Source organism: Eleginops maclovinus, chromosome 10, assembly GCF_036324505.1.
Source record: "Eleginops maclovinus isolate JMC-PN-2008 ecotype Puerto Natales chromosome 10, JC_Emac_rtc_rv5, whole genome shotgun sequence".
In the NCBI taxonomy this organism is placed as follows: domain Eukaryota; kingdom Metazoa; phylum Chordata; class Actinopteri; order Perciformes; family Eleginopidae; genus Eleginops; species Eleginops maclovinus.
Window position 1 is genome coordinate 21,918,619 of NC_086358.1, and position 20,501 is coordinate 21,939,119.

Genomic DNA, 20,501 nt, shown 5'->3' on the forward strand with positions numbered 1-20,501 from the left:
ACCACTGCTAATCTCCCTCGATCTGGGGCTCCACGCAAGATCTCACCCCGTGGGGTCAAAATGATCACAAGAACGATGAGCAAAAATCCCAGAACCACACGGGGGGACCTAGTGAATGACCTGCAGAGAGCTGGGACCAAAGTAACAGAGGCTACCATCAGTAACACACTACGCCGCCAGGGACTTAAATCCTGCAGTTCCAGACGTGTCCCCCTGCTTAAGCCAGTACATGTCCAGGCCCGTCTGAAGTTTGCTAGAGGGCATTTGGATGATCCAGAAGAGGATTGGGAGAATGTCATATGGTCAGATGAAACCAAAATAGAACTTTTTGGTAAAAACTCAACTCGTCGTATTTGGGGAGAAAGAATGCAGAGTTGCATCCAAAGAACACCATACCTACTGTGAAGCATGGGGGTGGAAACATCAAGCTTTGGGGCTGTTTTTCTGCAAAGGGACCAGGACGACTGATCCGTGGAGAGGAAATAATGAGTGGGGCCATGTATCGTGAGATTTTGAGTGAAAACCTCCTTCCATCAGCAAGGGCACTAAAGATGAAGCGTGGCTGGGTCTTTCAGCATGACAATGATCCCAAACACACCGCCAGGGCAACGAAGGAGTGGCTTCGTAAGAAGCATTTCAAGGTCCTGGAGTGGCCTAGCCAGTCTCCAGATCTCAACCCCATAGAAAATCTTTGGAGGGAGTTGAAAGTCTGTGTTGCCCAGTGACAGCCCCAAAACATCACTGCTTTAGAGGAGATCTGCATGGAGGAATGGGCCAAAATACCAGCAACAGTGTGTGAAAACCTTGTGAAGACTTACAGAAAACGTTTGACCTCTGTCATTGCCAACAAAGGGTATATAACAAAGTATTGAGATGAACTTTTGTTATTGACCAAATACTTATTTTCCACAATACTTTGAAAATTAATTCTTTAAAAATCCTACAATGTGATTTTCTGGATTTGTTTTTCTCAGTTTGTCTCTCATAGTTGAGGTATACCTGTGATAAAAATTACAGGCCTCTCTCATCTTTTTAAATGGGAGAACTTGCACAATTGGTGGCTGACTAAATACTTTTTTGCCCCACTGTATGTGCCCAAATGTAATCTGTGCGACTTCAAAATATTTGGGAGTAAACAATTATTGTGTTGTGAGCGAAAGTCATGGCATTAGCCTCTTTGTTGATCAGTTATTAATTCAATTCATTGTGTTATTCATTCAATTCGTAAGGGATAACGGCCGTTGAGGTGTACATTACACAAAGTTAATGGACGCAGCGGGGCAAAGAACTCCACGACGCCTCCGCTAAGTCCATGCGTAACAACCTGATGATTTATTGATTTGTAGCCTAGTGCTGTCGTTATAGAAAGTAGTTCGTAGTTCATTTAGTTGTCATGGTTACCTTGTTTGTTTATACCGGCCCGCAAAGACACGTAGCTGGTGACGCTGTATTCGCGGCCCTTGGCATTGTTTTTGTACGTACGTTTTTAATTTGTTAAAAACAAATATATACGATCAATACGAAACATGATAATAAAACCATTAGCTAGACGCTGATCAACCGTTAGACTATCGATACTGGTTGTTAATGGTAACCATTCATAAAAGCATTGATATGGAACGGTGATTTAACTTTTCTAGTGGGACTTTAAGGTGTCCAGGTTATACAGAATTAATGTACACCCCATTAGCCAATCAGAAAAGAGTATTCCATCGAAGAGGGAGATACATTGTTTTAATTGAATTTATCTTGAAGGGTCAGGCAGAAGGAGATGCAGTGGGAGAAGAAGATCAACAGGCAAGGCCAAGGCAGGGAGAGCAAGGGGATCCAGAGATGGATCAAGAGCCAGAGGAAGATCAAGATATTACAGAGAGAGAAAGAGAGCAAACAGACCAAGAGAGGGAAATTGGTGAAGCAGCTGCAGCATCTCTCTCCACTACAGGATTTGATTTAGGTGACAAAGACACAGGGCCCAGACAGGTAAAGCTGAAGAGCTACCCACAAGATAGTTTTGGTACGCAGAAGCGAGCATTTCACTACAGCTGGTTTGAAAAGCACAACTGGTTAGAATATTCAGTCGATCACAATACAGCTTTCTGCTTCCCATGTAGAGTGTTTGGCAAAAACATCAAACATGATAGTTTGGTCAGTAGTGGTTGCAAGAACTGGAAGAAAGCTTTAGTCATCTTTGACAAACATGAGATTGCACAAACACATAAAGACAGTGTTGTTGCATGGAAGAGCTATCAGGCAACTAGAAAACAGGGAAATGTTGCACAGATGATAGCTTCAGCAAATGTGAGTGAGATAGAAGAGAGAAGACAATATCTCAGGCGAATTGTTGCAGTCACTTCTATGTTAGGGAGACAGGGACTCCCTTTTCGTGGCCATGATGAAGGAAAAGACAGCACAAACAGAGGGAACTTTCTTGCGTGCATGGAGCTTTTGAAGGAATTTGATCCTTTTCTGCAAAAACATAACCCCCCATCAAATGCTCAGTATACCTCAGCAACCTCCCAGAATGAGATGATTGACTGTTGTGCCCAGGAAGTGACAAGTGTCATTGTATCTGAAATGACAAAGTCCAAAATCTATGCCATCATGGCAGATGAAGCAAGAGATGTCAAATCAGAGCAGTTAGCCTAGCTGTTTGCGTCAGGTATGTGTCAGACGGGGCAGTGAAGGAACGTTTCCTAGCGCTTGCGGAGATTAAGTCATTTGATGCCCAGTCCATTGCAAAGGAGCTGCAGCAGCAGATTAAAAAAAAATGGTCTTGCAGAGCTTAAGTGTGTAGCACAAACTTATGATGGTGCAGCTGTCATGAGTGGGACCACTGGAGGTGTACAAGCACATTTTAGAAGGCTCCACCCTGAAGCTATCTATGTGCATTGTTACGCTCACGAACTCAACCTGTTGTTGTGCCATACTTGCAAGGCCATCCCAGAAGCTGTGGAGCTTTTCAGCTTGTTGGAGTGTGTTTACTCCTTTTTCAGCACCTCCCTAGTGAATCATTATAAGTTCATGGAGACTCAGACAAGGCTTGGATTGAGAACAGTTGAACTTGTCCAACTTTCAAACACTCGCTGGGCTTGTCAGTTGCGGTCAATCAGTGCAGCTCTTGACACGTTGTCTGCCATTTTGGAGTGCCTTTCTGCTATTAGATCCCCCATGGCTGTTGGTCTCAGAGCAAAGCTCTATAAGTTCTCAGCAGTCTATGCACTACTGATGTGTCAGGCCCAGGGGCGTAGCCAGGACATTATTTCTGGGGGGGCCAGCTCTGGCCAGTCTTTTATTTGGGGTGGCACTTGATTGTCAAAAACTACTATTTTAAAACTCACGCACTGCATCACTCAGAGCAGCAGTTTTTCTAACAGCTCATCTAGCCATAAACAATGGATTGAACCTTCTTATGGACACTAATGATGTCTTACTGTTACTGATAATCCCATGTTATTGGAATGGGTGCTTAGATAATGTGCGAGTGCGATGTGTCATGATTATGTGAGGGGGTTCAGGACTTTAACATGAGAAGGGGAAGCTTTTAGTGCAAATGACAGAAAGACACGATATGAATTGTCATTTTAGGCGATCATTTATTAAAGTAAACTGTAGCCTTTTAAGTGCAATATTCATTTTATTTGCGATAATAAACATATGTATATATAAAGAGTAAAAAATAAACGTCACACACACACATGTCCCATAAAACATAAAGAAAAACAAATATCAACAATGTGTAAAATGTACATTGAATTGTGTGTGTGTGTGTGTGTGTGTGTGTGTGTGTGTGTGTGTGTGTGTGTGTGTGTGTGTGTGTGTGTGTGTGTGAGAACATGTACATTGAACTGTTTCACTACAAACAGTGTGTGTGTGTGTGTGTGTGTGTGTGTGTGTGTGTGTGTGTGTGTGTGTGTGTGTGTGTGTGTGTGTGTGTGTGAGTGTGTGAGTGAGTGAGTGAGTGAGTGAGTGAGTGAGTGAGTGAGTGAGTGAGTGAGTGAGTGAGTGAGTGAGTGAGTGAGTGAGTGAGTGAGTGAGTGAGTGAGTGAGTGAGTGAGTGAGTGAGTGAGTGAGTGAGTGAGTGAGTGAGTGAAGGTAGATCCATGTAAATAATTTGACAATTGTCTTTTTTGTAATTCTTGAGAACATATCTGAGAGTGTCTGTCTGGGAAGCTGACCAGATAAGTCTAAATAGAACAGACATGTACTAACATTGCAATACCCATGTCACATAATACACTAGGAAAAACAAAAGAATGTTGGGGCTGTTAATGATGCAGAATTGGCAGGTATAACAGACAGATGCTGGTTACTTAGCTGTTAGTTTACAGCAGCTGTATTCTTCGGTTGTGATGATTTCTAGCAAATCGATCAACAAACTCATCTAAATTTAAAGACGCTGCCCTCCTGTGTTCTATGCTCAACACCCCTAGATCACTCAGCCTATCCTCTCCCATTGTAGTTCTCAGGTGTGTTTTGACAAGCTTCAAGCAGGAAAAACTGCGTTCACAAGCAGCTGTGCTGACAGGTATTGCCAATGCAATTTTACAAAGCCTGGAGAAAACATCAAAGACATCCTGGTATGGTTCAATAAAAGCTGCCAGCTCTACAATTGTAGGTGGTCTCTGCATCCCTTGCTTTATCTTACGATCTAAAACTCTTTTAATTTGGTAGAGCTCATGCTCAAGGTCCACAAGGTCACACCCATACAATTTGGCAAATGCAAAAAGGCTATCTTTGTCACAGAAGCTTCTGCTACTTGGATTTAAAGCTTGTATTCCACGCATTATGTCACAATTCTGATTGGAGAATCTGTTCCTGAGCTCAATGAGCATCCGGTCCAATACCAGATTAAAGATTCCTGTCCTGTAATAATCTTTGCCATCGCCTGTTTCTTGTCTGCCCACAGTAGACAGAACATGGTATCCCTGTAGACTGTTTGAACTTAGTGTTCTCTTACGTTTTGGAGCAGTGTCTACAGAGACATCACATTGCTTTGCAAGCTCCAAAACAGTGTCCCACAAATCACCAAACACCTGCTGCTCACTCCTGTAAGATTCAAAAGTACTAATAAGTGCCTCCACAAGATCCACTGCTTTGGCCAAATCAAGAGAGGAAGACTGGAGCATGTCTGACAGTAATTTTGCATCTCCCAGAAGTTTCTTAAATATGGCAAGAAACACAATGAACTGGAAATCAATCTGAGGCAAAAGGCCTCTGGCACCTACTGACCTCTCGCCACTGTTCTCATCACCCAGTTCCTCAAGAACTTTCACAACTGCTGGCAACCTATCCCACAAATTACGGCAAGCATAATATCTGGAGGCCCACCGTGTGTCACTCAACATTTGCAACTCTCTGGGTGCACCTGCATACATCTCCTGTTGCACCTGTAACCATTTGGGATGCACTGCCGATCCAGACATGTAGACGTACAGCTGTTTTAATAAGGAAAAGAAGCAATCAGCCTCTGGGATCCCTCTCACAGTGTCCACCAGCACCAGATTAAGGCAATGCGCATTACAGTGAACGTAGAAAGCCAGCTTCGCTACTTCCTTAATTCGGGCCTGCACACCACTGTGCTTGCCACTCATGACTGCAGCCATATTCTAGACCATATTTGGACAAGAGGTGAATTATTTTTATTGTCAAGCTCTCCGCATCTAGCTTCTCTGCTACCTCGAATTCCAGAAAACTTTCAAGGATTTCACCATTGTAATAGTATCTCAAAACAAAAGACATTTGTTCCATTTTTTTTTTGTCTTTAGTCTCATCCACAAGTATGCTAAAAGCACCACTTTCCTTGACTTCTTTGATTATTGATGTGCGCACCATCTCTGCTAAGCATGACAAAATCTCATTTTGTATGTCAGGACTTGTATATTTAGCATTCCTGGGACCATCCATCTTTTTCAAAATCTTGTCGTCATGGTTTGCTATGATATTCAACATACCCAAAAAGTTCCCTTTCCTGCTTGAGGCCTCAGATTCACGATGCCCTCGCAGAGCAATGTTCTCGGTTGCACAATGAAGAACCACTTCAGCAAGAGTTTTGATGTACCCCCTGTTCTCTTCAACAGTTTTGTTGTACTCTTTATTTAATTGCCCCATTAGAGATCCCTGATTTTTTTCTGCAATTTGGTATTCTTTCCATGCTAGCATGGCATTCTTGTGATGCTCAGATCTACTATGTGCAGCATACCCTCCGTCTGTATAGGTAGCTTTCTTCCAGTTTTTGAAACCGGAACCTGAATTAAACGTAGACTCATGGCCAGGTAAGCTGAAATGCCTGCAGGCAAAGCAAAAGGTGGAGTCTTCACATATTGAGTACTCCAACCAGGGGTGAACTTCATACCACTCACCCTTGAAGCTCCTGCTTCTGTCTCCCTGGAGTGTCTTGGGGAAATTAACTTTAGGTTGAGCTGGAGCTTCACCCCTGGACTTGGAAATGTCTGTAAAACACCAAAGAATCCCATTAATATCAGCTTTTAACATAAATGCTATCCACTTCCAATTACATGTTGTTCTTTAGTTGTTTTTTAAGACTAAACATGCAATCATTAACATTTTACAGATTTAATAAATACATGTTTATTATATGGCCAGCCTTTAAATTATTGTTGTTTGCCATAACCCGACCGAACATGTCCCATTATTCAGCTACTGATAACCACTCACCTGGAGGGCAGACTTTGTAATTAAATTCTCTTCTCCTAGTATCAGTCTCCTCCTCCTGCTCTGTCTCTGTCAACTTGTCTGCTGAATATTCACTGCCACTTGCTTCCCTTTCTGTACTTGTCATGCTTTCGCAACTAGCTCCTTCTGTTTCCCTTTCTCTGTCTGCAACATTCTCTGTCGTGCTAGCTTGCTGGTCTCTGGTGCTGGCAAAAAAAGCGCTGATTTTTCTGTCTCCCCCTGAGGCACTTATCCTTTTCATTGTGTCCTTTTTAAAGAAAAGTTTTACACAACATTAACTTTAGATTGCTTTTATTCCATTTCAAGTGTAAACTAGCGACAGTGCGTTATCTATGACTTAGTGACACCTGGGAATGGACTTAAGCTAACTAGCTAGCGATAGCTCGCTAGCCATAGATCATTTTACAAGTTTGCAAAAATAACAACAGCAGCCTTACTCAACTCACTCTGCCACAAATCCTTAATGTCGAGACATCATTACACATTTAATTGAGTGTGAAGATAACTAAATGATCTTATCATTTCAATGATCCTTTCAAGTATCACCAACTTACTCACCTGTTAGTTACAGTGGTATATCAATCCAGCGCGTTCGTCTCCAGTGCTAGTCTCTCCACTGAAGCGCTGTCAGAATGCAGGCACGTTGGAGGGGGCGTGGCCCAACATGTTGCGAATATGGGGCTTGTAGCAGAAGTGACGAATGACAATATAAAACGACTTGATAAAAAAAAAATACTAATGCATTTATTTCAGCTTTATACCATTTCTGTTCATGAGGGTTTGTTGTATTTTTTTTTTTTTTTTCGTGCCGTGAGGTTGGGGGGGCCGGCAGGGTGGCCATACTCTGACCAATGGTGGCCGTGGCCCCCCCTGGCCACCACGTGGCCACGCCCCTGGTCAGGCCCTTCTGTCTGTAACCGAAGGACTCCACAAGCTCCTTCAGAAAGAGACTTTAGACCTGGCAGAAGCTTTGATCTGCAGTGTGACACACTTAAGGGAAAACGCACAGATGCATTTGCTACAGAGCTTTATGACAGAACCAAAGCCCTGTGCCACACATTCAGTATCCCTGAAGAAGGTGCCAGGACAAGGCAAAAACAGAGGAAAATGGGTGATTTTGTGCTGGTAACCTTTTTTCAGACATAACAGACACCGTAGCGGATCCGCAGCGAGGTTTCCCGACCCGCGGAACGGACCCGTATCCGACCCGCCGTGGCTACGCGCTTTATCCGGTCCGCATCATACGCCTCACCTCCGCGGCGGACCCGGAACGGACTCATAAAAATCGAAACGGCTCATGCGGGCCGGTGTTCCAGTTTAACTGGATTCCGGTGTTCCAGTTTAACTGGATTCCGATTTAACTGGTGGCGTTTGTTTACCTTTTCCGCCAGATGTTGTAGTTGCCCGGTTCGTCATTTTCACGTAATTTGTGTGACTGAAGTGTAACCAGACAACGGAGAAAACCCAGGCGAAAAAACGTTAACATCACTAGTTCATGTAAAATGCACATGTTGAGAACACCACAGACAACAACACAAAATACGCAGGCCAAAAAATTAAAATAAACAATATTCATACTCTAGTGACAGGATTCGAACCCGTACATTTGGGTAATATATATATATCAACCATGAATGTTACTCATTACGCCACCGACCGGCTCAAACAACGTCCTGCTTGAACCATCTAAGTGTTGTCAGTTCTTGTCAGCTGTTTACAAATCACCATTTGACATGGATGAAATAAACCCCACCATGTTAACTGGTGATATTCACAATATGACACTGGCAGACGCTGCCAACGCAAGCCTCAAAAACGACTTCAAAAGCCATGTGTTACGGAAAAAACACCAGCTTGGCCATCTGAAAGGATATTGCTTTGTTTTTTTGCCTAAAAAGTGCATATAGCCTACTGACCATTACAAAGTACATATCAAACGCTATGAAAATAGCCGCTGTGAGATACGAACCCAGTCATGCTTTCAAAAGGTACTAATCCACTGCCTTACCGCTTATGGCCTGAGCTACCGTTCAGACGTTGAAAGAACCAGGTGAATACTAGACTATTTGCTTGTAGCTGTTCCCAACAATTGGGAAAAACAGTAACAATGACATTGAAACTAATCACTGGATGAAGTCAATTAGCAAATTAGGTGGCAAAGGATATATATATATATATATATATATAGCTGTTTAGACGGGCCATTTATAATCGTCAGCATGGATGGAAAAAGTGCTGACATAATGTCAAAGAAGGGCAAGACCTTGCATAAAGTATATAGACCAACTCGGCCATAGAGCGAACACCACGTGTGCCGCACAAATGGCAAACTGGTTCCCCATCCGCAATGACTGACCCATCCTCACCTCAGTCCCCATCCTCTACTTAGTCCAGCCCTACATTTCCACAAGTACAAGAAATACAAGCAGACACTCTGGAAACTGGTAATTATGGACTTATTTTGTCGATTGTTGATGAAACTGGTGGCTGGTCCCTTTGATGAGCAGGGGATCAGCCATCTGCGAATGGACATAGCCCAAAAGCTCATCAAGGAAACGGGTTGGTTTCTACTTTGTTTTCAGTTGTTATGCAAGTGCTATATTTATTTCAGCCAATAACATGGCTATCTGTAATCAGCAGATGATTTGTCTGAGCTATGTCGGGTGTGTGGCGAACATGACACCCATGACGAATGGGTAAGACAAGTTTGGAGCACTTGAAGTTGATTATGGTAATGTTTTTATTATACAACTGTCCTAAAGCATATCTTCTTTTTTTTTTTTTGCCCTTTTCTTCCAGACGTATTGCACGCTTTGTAAAAGCTGGTATCACAGCCTTTGTGTGGGGGAACCACCTGTGGACAAAGATTACTGTCCTGCATGTATTGACAGCCAAAAAATAAAAAAATTCCCTTGCCGAACCATGCCTCTATTCATCCAGTGATGAAGTTGTAGCCAATTATGACAGAATTGGGAACAGCTACAGGCAAATAGTCTAGTATTCACCTGGTTCTTTCAACGTCTGAACGGTAGCTCAGGCCATAAGCGGTAAGGCAGTGGATTAATACCTTTTGAAAGCATGACTGGGTTCGTATCTCACAGCGGCTACTTTCATAGCATTTGATATGTGCTTTGTAATGGTCACTATATGCACTTTTTTAAGGCTAAAAAACAAAGCGATATCCTTTCAGGTGGCCATGCTTGTCTATTGTCCGTAACACATGGCTTTTCCATTCGTTTTTGAGGCCTGCGTTGGCAGCGTCTGCCTGTGTCATATTGTGAATATTAACATGGTGGGGTTTATTTCATCCATGTTAAGCGGTGATTTGTAAACAGCTGACAAGAGCTGACAAGATGTATATTGTTCAAGCACGACGTTGTTTGAGCCGGTCGGTGGGGTAATGAGTAACGATCATGGCTTAGGTTTATATTTACGGGTTCGAATCCCGTCAGTGGAGTTGGAATGTTGTGTATATATTTTCTATTTCTTGGCCAGCATATTTTGTGTTGTTGTCTGTCGGTGATCTCCACATGCACATTTACATGAAGTGATGCTTACGTTTTTTCGCTGAGTTTTAAAAAAAAAATATTGTCTGGTCACACTTCAGAAACACAAGTAAGGTGAAAATGACGAACCTGGCAACCACATATGATTTAGCCCGTACAGCGTCATATGACGCTCAAGGAGTGGAACAAACGCCACCAGTTGAACCGGAATCCAGTTAAACTGGAACACCGGATCCGTTTTGGACCCATTTATGAGGTTGCGATCCCTTGTCTACTGTACTATTGACATTTACGGAAAGTTATAGGGTGTTATTCTGTTTTTGTTTAGTAGCCTAGCCTAGCCTACATTCATTTTGAGATTATGTCTAAAACTCTCAGGCTTAGAGCACTAGAGTTGAATAAACGGAACGATAGCTATATTTTTAAATTGCCTTGAAAAAAACAAAACGCAGAGTCACGTGATCGGTTGGACAAGATGGCAGCATAATTTTTGCTCTCCTCAACCCTGACTTATAAAGTTCGCTTTTATTAACCGTTACTGGAATTAATTTGAGTTGATTTAGAATGTATATCCTGCTTTATCTATTACGATGCCCAAATTAGGCAAGAAATCAACAGCATCTGCCACAAAAAAGGGAACACGTGCAGATGTGGAAGCCATCGCTGACCTTGTGCTAGAAAAGCAACGTGTCTGTCTTGAAGCACGTTTTAATCAACTGGAGCAAATTGGGAGAGATACCGAAGGGACATTGAGCGCTATACAGGCGGACTTGACGACCTTAAGAGGAAGTATTGGGACTGTTAAAGCAGAAATGGGGAAAATGAACGCTGAGGTGAGAGGCAATTCTGCTCTGCTAAGCAACCATGAGTCCGTGCTAGAACAGATGCAACTCAAGCTAGCCGACATGGAGGATCGCAACAGGAGATGCAACCTCTGCATTATCGGTCTAGCTGAAAGGGTGGAAGGTTCGAATGCCATACAATTCTTGACAAATTCCCTACCACAGTGGTTTCCCACCTTGGGGGATGTTAAAGGCGAAATCATGAGGGCACACCGGATATATAGTGATAACGGCAACAATAGAGCCAGTCCCCGCACCATGGTTTTTACTGTCCTTCGCTCTACCACCCATCAACACATCCTGCGGGCAGCGAGGAAATCACCTGCTACAGTAAACGGACGGAGGATTCGCTTTTCCCCTGACTACAGTGCCTATACCCTCAAGAGACGTCAGGCATTCGCGAGCCATGGATACTGCTAGAGCTAAAGCGGTTGAATTCTCCCTCCGCTACCCTGCCACTTTGAAAATCAAAGAAGGTGGGAACGCCGAGTCGTTTCACTCTTCTAAGGACGCCGAGGACTTCGTCAATTCTCTGCCGAACCTCAACACACAGCCCTCATCTGCTACGGATCTGCAGGACCGCGTCGCTCAGCTGGAGACGGAGTTGCGGCCAGCTAGCGCTACTAATGAAGACGAGTTGGCTGAGCGAAGAGAGACGCTAGACTCCCATCCCTCCTCTTTTTGCCTTTGGTATTTTTGCAGCCCTCTGTGCAAGGCCGCCTTGTTCACATTTATTTCTATTGTTTTATGGATTTTGTTACTCTCTGGATTTTATGTTAGTGCTCTCAGTAGTTTTTACTAGATAGCCTGTTCAGTAGCTAGGCTAAAATAGAGCTAGCTAGTTTATGCTATAAACCTTGGCACTGAGGCTAGCACTAACCGTCCATTTAGCTAAGCCTCTTTGGGCTGCACTTGGACATTTGTTTCTCCTCAATTTATGTGGACTGCACTCGGATATCTACAGATTTTTTGGATTTCCATTTGGACCTGGGAGCTCCTACATGAACTTTTTAGTTGTTGGACTGTTTCTTCCTCTATTGAAAGGTGAAGGGTAAGGATAGCGTTCTCTTTTGTTTAGCCCTTACGTTACCTGCATGATGAATGCTACTTCGGTATGGTATAATGTTTGCAGAACTGATGTATTCTGCTGAGTATCATGTTATTTAGTTACGGTTTGTTATGCTTAAATTAGTAACAAGTCATGGGTTGGGCTTTGACATGTTGCTGCCCCATATCCATACATGGTCACGGATCAGCTAAAGGTTAAATTGTTTGCCTGCCTAGTTTATTTGATGCATTATGTCTCATGTTTTGTCTTGTCTTTTTCGTCATTGTTTGTCCCTTTTCTTGTCTTGTCTTTGTCTACGGGGGATATGTTATATTGTGTGATGGCAAATCTTGAATGCTATGTGAGGAAATCCAACATGCATGACATGGGGGGAAGTTTGTCAGATGTTAGCGTTATGCTTGGGGTTGTTGGGTCCGGTTGTTGCCAATGTTTTCAGTTATCCTGCTTTTTTATGGAATCTGGTCCATACGATAATGGGTGATCTGTCTGTCTTAGTTTGGAATGCTGGCGGTTTAAACGCACCACATAAGCGAGCTAGTGTTTTGTCACTGCTCCGTCGTAAAAAAGTCGATCTTGCCCTTTTGCCGGAAACTCACTTGCTAGGTCATGATTCCAAACGCCTTGCTAATAGATTCTACCATGTCATTGCATCTTCGTCAGTAGACACGAAAACTAGGGGAGTGGTGGTGGTAGCTAGACGTAATCCTCCGATTAAGGTGCTGGACATTAGGACTGACACGATGGGCAGATTGGTAATTGTGAAAGCAGAGCTTTACGGGCGGAAAGTCGCGTTGGCTTCAATTTATGTGCCGAAGAAATTTGAGAAATGTTTTTATGACTGCTTAACGCATCATATGCTAGAACTGACAGAGTAGGCTATTCATTAGTAGTTGGGGCTGACATGAACGCTGTATGGGATGTGGCTCGAGATCGTTCCCATCCAAGAGCCTCAAGAGACCAAGAATCGGCTACTGCTGCTTTGCGATCTTGGGTCCAAAGCCTAGGTCTAGTAGATGTCTGGCGATCAGTTAATCCTACGTTGAAAGACTATTCATTTTTTTCTCACAGGCATAAAACATTCTCTAGAATAGATTTTCTTTTTTCTTCCCCAAACCTTTTTCAAAGCATTGATAATACTATTGTGCTTCCCATTGCTCTGTCAGACCATAAAGGAGTGTTCTGTCGCGCCTCTCTGAAATACTTATCAAAACGGGCCACTAGATGGCGCTTTAATACTTCATTATTAAAGAATGGGGATTTTAAAGGGCAATTTCTATCTCAGTTGGACGAGTTTCTTTCTTTTAATATGGGTTCAGTAGATGATCCTAGGATATTATGGGATGCAGTGAAAGGTTTTATTATAAGTAATGTCACATTGTTCACTTCCAATTTGTGTAAGGCTAAATCTGCCAGATTACAAACCCTTGAAGCTGAATTTTCTAGATTAGATTGTCTTCTGCAAAATAACTATTCCTCAGACATAGAGACTAAACGTAACCTCATCAAAAAAGAAATAAATGACATTTTGAAACAGCAATCTGAATTCTTGTTACACAGAACTAGACAGAGGTATTATTTTCAGGGATCCAGACCCAGTCATTTATTGGCCATGAAAATTAGATCTAGTGGCAACTTTGCTGACATCCCCTCCATTAGAACGACTGAAGGCCTCATTACAACAGAACCCAAATAGATTAATAATACGCTTAGTGAGTTTTATTCCACTTTATACCAATCCGAGGGCCAGCTGGACAAAAATGGATGCGAGAACATTCTTGGACTGCTAAATCTACCATGTCTATCAATTCCTTGAGCCTTGATAACCCTGTAACGGTGGAAAAATTAGAAAGAGCGGCTTTTTCTATGCCGTCCAATAAATCCCCTGGCTTAGATGGGATACCTCCAGAGTTGTATCTGTTGTTCTGGGAGAAATTAGGCCCTTTACTTCTAGACATGATCAAAGCGTCAATTGAGACTTTTTCAAGAGATGTCAATACAGCCCTTATATCTTTGCTCCTAAAGAAAGACAAAAACCCCTCAGACTGTGTTAGTTACAGACCCCTGAGTTTGTTAAATGCGGACCTCAAAATCTACGCAAAGCTAATTGCGCGGCGTATTGAAAAGTTTATGCCATTTTTAGTTCATTGTGATCAGACGGGATTTATCAAGTCCAGACTTGCCTCTGACAATGTTAGGCGACTTCTTCACATAATTGATACTGCAAAAGATGCAAAATTCCCACAAGCTGTGCTGTCGCTTGATGCCATGAAAGCCTTTGATAGGCTGGAGTGGTCCTTTTTGTGGTCTGTACTGGAAACTATGGGGTTTGGGAAAGGGTTTGTCCATATGATTCAGGTCTTGTACTCTAACCCCACTGCACAATTTCTAACTGGGCATTTGTTTTCCGTTCCATTCCCTGTCACTAGGTCATCATGACAGGGCTGCCCTTTGAGCCCTTCACACTTTGCCCTTTTGCTCGAACCCCTGGCTCAAATGATACGACAGTCTACCTCCATAAACCCCATTTCGATTCTTCAAACAGAACATAAAGTAGCTCTTGGAGACGATGTCTTAGTCTTTATGGAAAATCCTATTCAGTCAATACCAAATTTATTATCAATTTGTGAGGAGTTTGGCTCTCACTCTGGATTTAAGATCAACTGGTCCAAATCTGCTCTTTTGCCTCTTAATGACTCAGCGAAAACACTACCTTTGCCCGCTGATGTCCCTGTTGTCCAGCACTTTCAATATCTTGGAATTAAGATTTTCCCTTCTTTGAATTGCATTACAACTCATAACTTTTTGTAAACGCATAAAAATGGCATCCATTACCTTAAAGACTTATACAGTGACACCACCCTAGGTTCCTTCCAGGATATTAGAACTTCATTCAATCTTCCAGGTTCCTCTTTCTTTTTTTACTTACAGATCAGATCAGCCCTGAAAGCATATGGCGTGCCTTGGCAGCAACCGTTACCCATTCATCCCCTGAGAAGATTTATGTCAATGCAAAATAATACCAAGGGTATGGTATCTAGGTTGTACATGTTTATTCTAGGATCCTCATACCCTGACTTGCCTTTAGACAGATTGTGGAGACAAGACTATCCTGCTCTGGATCCAGAATTTGACTGGGAGGATGTTTGGGATAGTGTAAAGGACAATCAAGGACATCAACAAATACATTTTAATTTCATACATAGAACTTATTTAACCCCTCGCAAACTTTTCTACATGAAACTGATAGACTCTCCCTTGTGCTCCTTTTGTACTCTAAAGTCTCCAGGAACATTCCTACATATGATGTGGGATTGTCCACCGGTAACACAGTTCTGGTATGATGTTGCTTCAACACTGTCAGACCTAGTGGTTGTGTCTGTACCAGCGACTGCCCCTGTTCTGATTCTGAATGATTTTTCAGGGCTTCATACTTCTAGACTAAATAAGCTCATCATCCTAGCTGGGCTCACGGCCGCCGAAAAGATGGTGGTTACGCGATGGAAACCCTCACAGATACTTAACATTAGACAGTGGATTCTTACCTTTTTAGATGTGGTATATTTGGAATAGCTGGGTTTCAGTCACGTGATTATGATGACGCGCGAAGGTGGCGCGATTTGAGATGGAGGGCAGGAAGTAAAAATGGAGAATACGTCTATGGAGGAAACCGTTGCAGAGAGTCCGTATTGTACGGATTTAGATCCAGTTTCAAGACAAAGATACAAGCAATTAATTAACAAATCTGTTGGACCTGACCCATATCTCATGAAGATGAGTGAGTTGTCGACAGAACCTAAAGATTTGCCGACAATCGAGGCTGTTGATATCACAAAGTATCTGGTCCTTCAGACATCCTACTACACCAAACAGCAGATGAAAGTCTATAAAAGTCTGGAGGCATATCACTTTTTTGTCAGCGGGTGGGTCCACAGCCTCGGTACAAAACGGCTCCACGATGATTATCGTTTGGTCTTCGCCAGGGTGAGTGTTTGTTGGAAGACATCCGCCATGACGTCTGTCAGTTCGTGCGTGGCAATAGGACATTTATGGAGACATTAATAATAATGCTGGTTACACATCTTAGTACAATAATTGACCTTGATCATTTAATGTCCCATTCCCACTGATGCCCTCTGATTGTGGGTTGTCAGCTGGCTTCTTCGGTTCGGAGCTCTCAGCTGTCTGCTTCAGATCCGGGCTCATATCCGGGCTCTCAGCAGTCTGTTGGAGATCCAACATAGCCTCAGCACATTCCGACTGTCTCTGTTGGTGTTCCTATAGCTTCATCCTCTGCTGTCGTTGAAGACATGCCTCTGATTTGGACTTAGTTTTTTGGTAACCGAGTTTGACCATCGTAGCCCAGTCTACCGACTCAACGTCACTCAAAGCGCTAGGGCAGCCTAAAAAGTTCCAATGAAGTCCCTATTAGACTACCGGCAACTTAATAATCATTACTAAGTAACAGAGCATTTGACGACAACCAAATGCTATATAAACACAGCCACAAAAACCAAGTAAGCTAGCTAACATACCTCTGACGAAGTGGTCGCTGCAGACACGGCATTAGCAGACTCTGCTCCTCCCGACCGCAGACGTAGGTTTAAAATCCACTTTTTACGGCGTAATTCTGAGAGCTTTTTACATTTCTCACCTTTGGCAATGACAATCTTTGGTACTCTATAAAACACCTTTTCCTTTTCTCGGTTAGAACGATTGGAGCCGCCGTAAACTACACAAAACATTAGCATTTTTTCGGACGGCAGATCCTCAGAAGCTACTTCACTTCCTGCCCTCCATCTGAATTTCGCGCTCTCGCAACGCAGCAGTGTGACGTTACGTGAAACCAACCTATTGTCAACTGCCCGTATTCATGGAGCTACTGAAAAAACTCTGTCCATTTTGCAGAAAGCAGCTGAATCTTTGAAAGGCTTATTGGGGTAACCGTATAACCTTAACTATCATCACCCCTTGTGACATTCATTTTATTCCCTCCTTCTTTCCCTTGAAGTTTGATGTATGTGTGTATGTGTGCGTGTGCGTGTGTGTTTGTCTGTGTCTTTGTTGTATGTCTGTGTGTCTATATTATTTCCATTGTGTTTTGGATGCAGCCCTTTGCATACAGGCAGGCGTGCATGGGGCTGCTTTTTTGTTTTAATTTTAATTTTCCCTTTTCTTTCTTTATCACATGTTATTGTGCTGTGTTAGTTTTGTTTTGGTTAGATTGGTTTGGGTGGGTTGGGTGGGGGGTCATTTTTTTTCTTTGCGTCACGAAGTTGTGGTATTTTATTGAAATTTGGTTGCATATTTTTGTGACAAATGGCCGACCTTACACTTTTCATGCCCACTCAATATTGTATTGTATTTTTGTATTTGGATGTGCAATTGCTTAATAAAAAATTGGTCACAAAAAAAACCGCAATCAATTTGTGGCGGTGGGTGTTGATTCTGTGGCGGCCCGCCACGCATTGATCTATGTATGGGAAACACTGGTGTATTCTCAATACCTTTCAAGGGTGAACTTCTTTGTTTTTTTAAACATTTACTTAATGTTGAAAAAAAAAACACTACACATTTACTTTGAGTGAAAATGTGTTTTGCGTATACATAAAATGTTACTGATGTAAATTAAAGTATGCCTTCTGTTGACTTTAGGTCATGAGGACATACAGCAGTGGACTCCTGGGTCTAAGTCTGTATTTCTGTGTATCCCCCCACATCATCAATACACACACTTCTGTAGACTTATTGGAAACACATTTTTAAAACATCCAAATACAATACAACACAATACTCTTCACTTCCTCAGTTTTTAGGACCTTGCTTGGTACATGCAATATACAGCCGCTGAAAAAATTAAGAGACCACTTCAGCATTATCATTTTGTCTTGTTTTATTATTTATAGACATATCTTTGAGTTAATTTAAAACACTTTTTTTGTATTGCATTCTACAAACTACTTTCCCTTTCTCTGTGTTGGAATTCCACAGACACTGGAATGGCTGCCATACATGTAGAGATAAAGATTTAAGAACATTTGGAGTGATCTCTTCATTTTTTACAGAGCTGTATACCTGAATACTTTGTCTGGATATTCAATTCCATTTCCTTTTTAGGTGATTTGAATTATTCATCAACAGAATTTACATTATATTTTATCTTCAAAATATGTCATCAGGAGATTAAAACATTGGACAGTTCTGTGTTTAAAAGAATTAGAACCAATTCAGCAAGTGGATTAGGGTTAGGGATCCACCAGCAACACCGTCTAACGCTTTTCTGTCCGTCTAACGCTTTTCTGTCCGTCTAACGCTCTGAACTACAGATGATTCCAGCTTCAAGGTACTCAGCTTAAGTCATGTTCCCCCTGCAGAGACTTTGTGGAGGAGAAACTGGGCAGCAAGTACGTGATTGGCAGATCACTGGACTTTGCGGTCTCCTTTGAAGAGTCGGGTCCAGCTACGCCCATGTGCTTCATCCTCTCTCCTGGAGTTGATCCTTTGAAGGATGTCGAGAAACATGGTAATACATATCTGTCAATCTTTATGTTGTGGGAACCTTTTCTAGAAAAGCCAATTGAAGTCTGGTTAAGTTGCACTCTGACCCCCCCACATCACATGAGCTCAGGGTCGGCTCCAGAACAAATCAAAATGGTGGGGGGCAATCATTTACCACAGGGGGGGGCACACACTGCCGTCAACAACCAACACAACTTTAATTTCAAAATATGCTGTAAAGTCTCTTGTCTCTCACACACAGCACTGTGCACTCTCTCCCTCTCTGTGCACTCGCTCCCTCTCTCACACAGTACTGTGCACTCTGTCCCTCTCTCACACAGCACTGTGCACTCTCTCCCTCTCTCACACACACACACAGCACTTAGCTTCGTCTCACTGGCTTGCTAATTGTGCTAAACGCATTTTTTGATGTAAAGACAACAAATCAAAGGCTGAGGTCATTGGACAAGCAACACAGCAATCAAAAAGCAGCAGTGAGCATGCCTCAGGCTGTGTTTTTTATTTGTATTCTTTAGTTCTGATTTATTTTAAGACAAAAACATTTACTGGAAACTTTTTCACTTTTAATATGATTTTTTTTTAAATAAACGGCAAAGTGGCAGGGCTTGCCTGCCCTGCATGGGGGTGGGGGGGTGACAGTGACTCATTTAGGGGGTCATGGCCCACGAATGATTCCCCATGACTCCGACCCTGCATGAGCTATGTACGACGGCCAATACACAGCAGGCGGAAGAAAGAAGGCATTATACTAAAGGTCACAAATATATGAGATGACACCACCGGTGTGTCAGGGCCGCAGAGAGTAAATGTCACCTGTTTCAGAGTTCCTTTATCACCCTGTATGAATCCTGTGGATGGCAGCTGGACACGCTATTACTCTGGCCACAAATGTGCTTCTCAAAGCTTTACTGACCTGGCATTAGGCCCATCACGCATCGCTTCTGTCAAACTATTCAGTGTGTGGATGTTTGAGGTCAGCTCGATGAAAAGTCCAGATTGCAGGGATTGTATCAGTTCCCTAGAACATAAGGATGTCAATGTGGGTTCTTGAGTCCCCGTTCCAATGATAAATCATGATGGATCCACGGTTTGGTCTGATGGTACTTTTTTGGATTTATATTTCTGCTTTAAATTCCCCCTAATTGAAATGACTCATCCCACAGAGCGATTTCAACATGACAGTAAGCTTCTCGTTTAATGAAAATACCCAGCAACCTGCTCAAACACACAACAACAGGCAGCAACAGGTAGTGGACAGACCTCGGCCCCCTCCTGAGTGATAAAATAAAGCCCTGCCTTTGATGGCTGTGATTATGGATTATCTACACCCTCACTTTTAGCGTAGTCAATCACATCAAAGCTAAAAGTAAGCAATCACTGCGGCACGGTGGCACCTTACCCAGAACCACATTCTGCAGATGTGCTTTTCCATTAGAGCTGTGACAATTGGCTTTCTTATTGGTATTAGGCTTCAATTAGATTTTCATTAGATAGATGATGTGATTATGTGTGCTCTGCAGGGGACTTCTATCCCTGAGACTAAACCTCCCTATATGCCTGGTTTCAGATTCCAGCTTTAGTGAAACAGAAACACCTTTATTGTTTGAGCTTCATCTCAGTGTTTCACTGACCGTCTGCTCATTCTGATTATCATTATAAACACTGGCTTTCAGGAAACCTGCCTATTTAATAAGATCACTATCAGTTTCTTGTCTGTGTCCAGCAGTCGTAGTGTGGAGCTCAATCTTTTTTCACATCAATGTAGAATAATTACATCACCTTGATACAGCAGAGGTGTTTAAATACAGCGTGTTCCTTACAAAGCTAGGCTTATACAAGCATTTTTTGCTGCACCGTAGTGTCATGCTCTTTTTT

The 20,501-nt window shown here is 42.6% G+C and overlaps 1 protein-coding gene across 1 annotated transcript in view; it reads left to right on the plus strand.

Moving 5' to 3' along the window:
- LOC134871300 (dynein axonemal heavy chain 9-like) overlaps window positions 1-20,501 on the plus strand; it is a 266,267-nt gene that overhangs the window by 200,875 nt on the left and 44,891 nt on the right. Inside the window, exon 69 of the mRNA XM_063894016.1 lies at window positions 18,482-18,630. Within this exon, the coding sequence (XP_063750086.1) occupies window positions 18,482-18,630 (149 nt within the window). The remainder of the gene's footprint in view (window positions 1-18,481; window positions 18,631-20,501) is intronic.